The sequence below is a fragment of the Cyprinodon variegatus genome, unplaced genomic scaffold (assembly GCF_000732505.1).
Source record: "Cyprinodon variegatus isolate N-32 unplaced genomic scaffold, C_variegatus-1.0 Scaffold813, whole genome shotgun sequence".
Lineage (NCBI taxonomy): Eukaryota > Metazoa > Chordata > Actinopteri > Cyprinodontiformes > Cyprinodontidae > Cyprinodon > Cyprinodon variegatus.
The window spans coordinates 161,664-167,170 of record NW_015151266.1 but is presented as its reverse complement, the minus strand read 5'-3'; the positions used below and the strand labels follow the sequence as shown (position 1 = coordinate 167,170).

The following is a 5,507-nucleotide window of genomic DNA, read 5'->3' as shown; positions in this document are numbered from 1 at the left end:
ATAATCGATCAATCACATTCACGTTATTCACTCGTGTAAAGTCGGGCACCACTCGGGAGAATTCGGAAATGCAACGGTTGGAACAGCCGCTTCCCTACTGCTTTAAATAAAAAAGTTGACAATATTTTTTTATATAATTCTGGTATAATTGCTGTTCAGAGTGGGCTGCTCTCTCAGCCATCTCTACTCTCCAGGTTACGATTAATTGATTAACATATTAGTAAGCCGATTGTTTCAGCTCTAATTTCCATTGTAAATTCTTAGTCTTCAGCATCATGGCAGTAACAGAAAAGGCTTGGATTGGAAGGCAACTGGACTACTCCTGGATCGATGTGGAAAGGTCTTCAATAACACTGAGCTATAGTCTGCTTGCCTTCCAATTTAAGCCTGTTTTGTAAAATCTCTCTTATCTGTTTTTTACTACCTAATATCATGCATGACGTTCCCAACACTGCTGCTTTTGCCCTGCCACCATCAGCATTAGATCTTACTTGAAGCGGCTCTTCTCCTCGAGGTCAGTAGGGGGCTCTGTGGTGATGAGGCTGACGAGCTCCTGCATGCAGTGGTCCTGGGAGAGAAAGAGGAGCAGCCGTCTGTTTTGGGCCTTGCACTCCTGTAAGATGTCGTCTTCCTCCATCAGCTCTCTCAACGTCACGTCTTCCTTATCCAGCAACTGGTCGATGTGGGAGGTGGTGTGCAGGTCAAACTTCCAAAACATGTTGACCGCTGGGATGGGGGGCTCAGCCCTGGATGGTACGGAGACAGCAGAGGAAAACAGGAAAGGTAAGGGATGAAAGCAGGAGAAACAACCGGAGAACATCAGTGCCCAAACTGGGCTGCTTTATGGCAACGGTAGTCAGGAAAAATGGGAATCTCTACAAAGTTAATGATATGATAAAGATGAAAAAATGAGACAAACTGGAATTCCTGAACCAAATAAACACAATCATTATAAATCTATAGGAGTGATGCAACAGGCTGTGAATGTGAAGAGCTCTCACATACCAGTGGACGAAATGTGGATATCTTTAATCAGACCTCCCCCACAGGCAGGCAGGCATTGGTGTTTGTGCAGACAACAGAGACTGTGACAAGGCGTTGCATTTATCAGCATGGGTCTTTCTTAAAACACAGGTCTCTTTGGGAGATGATCCACAGCGAGGCTCACCATAACCTGCAACAGATGGAGAAACGTTCAGCATGGCGTTTGAGAGGAATGTTCAATCTGCAAACAGGACATTACTAAACGTATTACATGTTATGGACTCCATCTATCTGTAACTTAAAGATTAGCTCAGTAACTTGCAAAGGATAGTTATTAGAAAGGGAGCTAAAAAAACTGACAGATTTGCAGTTTTTCAATCTTCTCACATTTGGCAAAAAAATTGAACTTTTTATCTTCCCTTTAATTAAATGTTTCCATTCTTCAACCAACAACACGCACTAAAGGACATTTTTCAATGTTTCAGTAAAAATCCAGTGATGGTGCCATAACACCTTGGATGGTTTTTATTTTGTCCAAAAGGTAAAAACTTGAACCAACAGGTCAGAGGAACAAGCAAACTATACATTTCACCAGAATATGTATCCATTCATCCATCCTTTAGTTAAATGATGCTCTCTCAGCATTTCAGGATGATCTGAACTGATCTCTGCCCCCCTGACCCAGAAAACTCTAAATCGTGTCATAACCATAACACCAAAAGAAAATACTGCATATTTGCACCATAGATATTTAATTCTTCCATATCTATGCGTTTTTGCACCATGTTTTTTTTCTCCACGGTGTTTACATTTGATCACTGCTGCTCTTTATATTATGGAAAGGTCATGAAAGCTGTACAAAATGAAATTTCATTTTGAATATGCTGGTGAAGATTCTCAGTCATCCAGGTCAGAGTCATTTCAAAAAAGTTAAAAAAAACAATTCACTGGACTTTGATTCCAAATTTGGAATGGCTGCTTGATGGTGAAATGCGTTTTCTAATTTTGGCGCACTACTACGACATCACTTAGTGAAACTCCCAGATGTTTCAAAAAGCAGCTCTACACATCACCAATAGTACTCTCAGTTTGGATCCTATTACTCTACAGGGTCGACATATAATAATTTTTTGCCCTATTTTTGCAGTGTTTCATCTTTAAATAATGTTTTATTTTATGGAAAGTTTGAATATTTCCACTTAGTTAATCATATTGCTTTACGGTGCCATCTAGTGGACAAGTCAGGTCGGTACGGTTGTGTACATTTTAATTTGAAGAGACCGTTTCTCCATGGGAAGTGACGTGTTTGGCAGCGCAGCAGACAGATGATGGCAGCGAACGTGTTGGCCGTCTTTAGATCGCATTTGTCTTTCATTTTTAAGGTTGTATCGCTGGTATGTGATTTCTACAAATGTATTTTATGTTTGTTAAATACTTGTGTTCTTTTGTCGTGACTAGAAATGAGTTAAGCAACCGTAACTTTTCATTTGTAACAAGCTATTCCTCATGAACCAGAGGGTCGGCAACATGGCGTCTCTGCTGATTACTGTTTTATCTTTAATGGGGTTCTATAATTTAGATTATACACAGTGCAGTTCAAGCATTTTATGGACAAACAAATTATGTAATTGCAATGTATTTTTCTTGTCTCCATTTTGTCCTTTTCTTGTTTTACCCTTTTTAATATCATTAAACCTGCTTAGACACACCAACGTCTGCAGAGTCATTGATGCAAGAAAGGTCTGACCATAACAGCACAACTACAATCTCTAGAAATCAGAGCTTCAGCTGTTCTGACTCCAAAATCAAGAGTCAATACGTCTATTAAATAATCAAGAACCCAGAGAGGAGGATCATTTCTGCAGTGATCAAATAAATGATGTTTATATGTTTTGATTTTGTTTGTTAATGGAATTAGATGAAAAGGGGTAAAACTCTCCAAGGGTTTTATTGTTTTTATGTTGTACTTCAATGCAAACAAACTCCAATGTAAACAAAGAAGATGGAACAAACTGAAACCCAGATCTAAATATAGATTTTTTATTTTAAAGTCATGGTTGTGTGGGAGTTATTCAAATTTACAAGATAACTTATTTACATAGTGTCACAATTGGAAAACTGTTGAATACCTTTTATTTATCCATTGTCAGGTCTAAAAACTGACCTCTGTTAAATTTAAAAACCTGAAAAAGAGAAGTTTTTCATTGTTTTTCCTGAAGGCATTGCTGTAGCTCATCCAAACAACACAGACGCAGCGGCACAGAACAATGATACCTGCTAAGCTGTTTCTGGCACAAAAGGTTAAACAACTGTTAACTATGGAAGTAAAGCGACAGAGGAAATCAAAATGCTTCCTCCTTTTTCTTTGACTTGTTTCTAAAAGGAAGACGGTTTTTCACACAGACTGCAGCGGGTAGCAGCATCCATCTGGCTCAAATCAAGAGCAATAATGACCCGCTGAGCACTCGGCGGGCGCTGCAGAGAAGCAAATACGTAACTTTACATCCAGAACAGAAGTCTCCAGAGGCTTTCTCAACAAAACGGTCTATTGGTAAATGAAACAGAAAAAAAGACTAACATGCAGATATCTAGTTCCAACAAAGTCAAACAACTAAAGCACTGAAATAATAAACAACTTCAACTACTATTTATTGCTGCATAAACAAACACCTATTAGTAAATAAATGGGTGATATATTATGCTGAGAACCTAAACACCCAAACATGTACTGGTCATTGCATAATGGGAAGATGTGACAGATGTTGTGACAGATGTGACTATGAAACGATCCTCAGAGGCCACTGAACTGGAGCAGACTGGTAATGTCTGAGCCATGGATGAATCCAGGATGCAGTGTTTTCCTCTGCTGTGATATTTATCCATAAATCCTGATCAATCGAACCAGGCACATGTTGTAGATATGCTAACCTGAAGGACTAGAAATGTTCAAATCTGACTTGAAATTTGATCTGAACTAAAAACTGCTTCGCTTCAAGAACACCTGTGTGAAACGTCGCTCACACTGAGCGCTGTTAACAGGCCGACCGCCTGCAGAAACGGCGCTCATGTGGAAAGATTTTTATGTGGGTTTATTCTTCTCCTGCTGTCTCTGCTTTTCCTCATAGTAGCTTCATCTGGTCTGTTCCTGTTTGGCTGTGACTCCATCCTGGAGAGAAACATCAGCTGTGCTGCTGCCTTTTGTATCTATGCTTCTTTTTCTATGTCTGCTTCTGTCTCCTTGAACCCCAGTTGGCCTCAGCAGATGGCCGCTCACACTGAGCCTGGTTCTGCTGGAGGTTTCTTCCTGTTAAAAGGGAGTTTTTCCTCTCCACTGTCGCTACAAGCATGCTTAGTGTGAGGGATTGCTGAAGAGTCAATGAGTCGATGCAATCAGCTGGTTTTCCTTAGATAGAAAACTTTGAATCAATCTGACTGGATGATCTGGTGAAACATAAAGTGACCTGAGATGATGTGTTGTGAATTGGTGCTATAGAAATAAACTGAACTGTTCCAGGAACTGTAGAACCAGAGAGACAAATTGTTTACGGCCGTAACCAAGGACAGGAAGAATGCGCGCCACGCTCAAAGATGGTCAGTGGCAGTTCTACTCCCCGTGTGAGACCCACTCCAAGCGCCAGTTATATTTCTTTCGAAGCGTGCGTCCCGCCCTCCTTTATAAAAAAGCCGCCCTGGCTGCCCGGTTCGCCCCCAGTGTTGCCAACTCAGTGACTTTGTCGCTATATTTAGCAACTTTTCAGACCCCTCCAGCGACTCTTTTTCAAAAAAAACAACTAGAGACAAATCTAGCGACTTTTCTGGCGTCACTGGCGGCTTTTGGAGACTCTTACGTGAAAGCACGTATCATTCCTACTCTTGTCCTCCAGCGGCAGGTGCTGCTGGGGGGCGCCTCCCCCGTCCCAACCCCGCAGGAGTCCCTCTCAGCGCTGCAGACAGAGCCACAGCAGGTTTACCCTCAGCAGAGCGAGCGGGATGTAAATGTAAAATGTTATTTGGTCTAAAATGAAAAACTGAATATGAAATGTTTTATCTTAAATAACGGCAACAGTCACTTAATCAACTTGTCTATTGTGTTTTCCTCTCTAAGATAATGATGTGTAGGCTCCTTAGTGGACCACAAGGGGAAAAAGAAAAGTAGAAAAGAAAAAGTGGCCTCAAAAAATGCACTTTAAGGGGAACGCTGTTTTGTTTTGTTTTTTATATTGGGACCTTGATTTTACATTATTACATCATATTCTACTCACTCATATGAGTTTTGTGTCATTGGGAGCCGTTCTGAAGATATTCTGTTAGGTTATATCCAAGTAACGTCTTCCTATGAGCAACGACTTGAAGACACAAACTAAACTGTTCATCATTTATTCTTTATGGTACGCCAGCATTCAGAACATGTAGGCCAATCACTGTCCCCCAGACATCCGCCGCTATATTTTTTAAATAAATAAATCAAGTCATCTTGAAAACATTCTTCTTCCAAATGTTGGCTACATATTACGGGTTTTTTC

The 5,507-nt window shown here is 40.5% G+C and overlaps 1 protein-coding gene across 1 annotated transcript in view; it reads right to left on the bottom strand.

Annotated features, from left to right (window-relative positions):
- The window catches only part of LOC107098827 (serine/threonine-protein phosphatase 6 regulatory subunit 2-like), a 26,877-nt gene that overhangs the window by 13,908 nt on the left and 7,462 nt on the right, over positions 1 to 5,507 (bottom strand). Inside the window, exons 2-3 of the mRNA XM_015396684.1 lie at positions 1,006 to 1,174; positions 492 to 746 (exon numbers count right to left, since the gene is read on the bottom strand). Of these exons, the coding sequence (XP_015252170.1) occupies positions 492 to 718 (227 nt within the window). The 5' untranslated portion in view covers positions 719 to 746; positions 1,006 to 1,174. The remainder of the gene's footprint in view (positions 1 to 491; positions 747 to 1,005; positions 1,175 to 5,507) is intronic.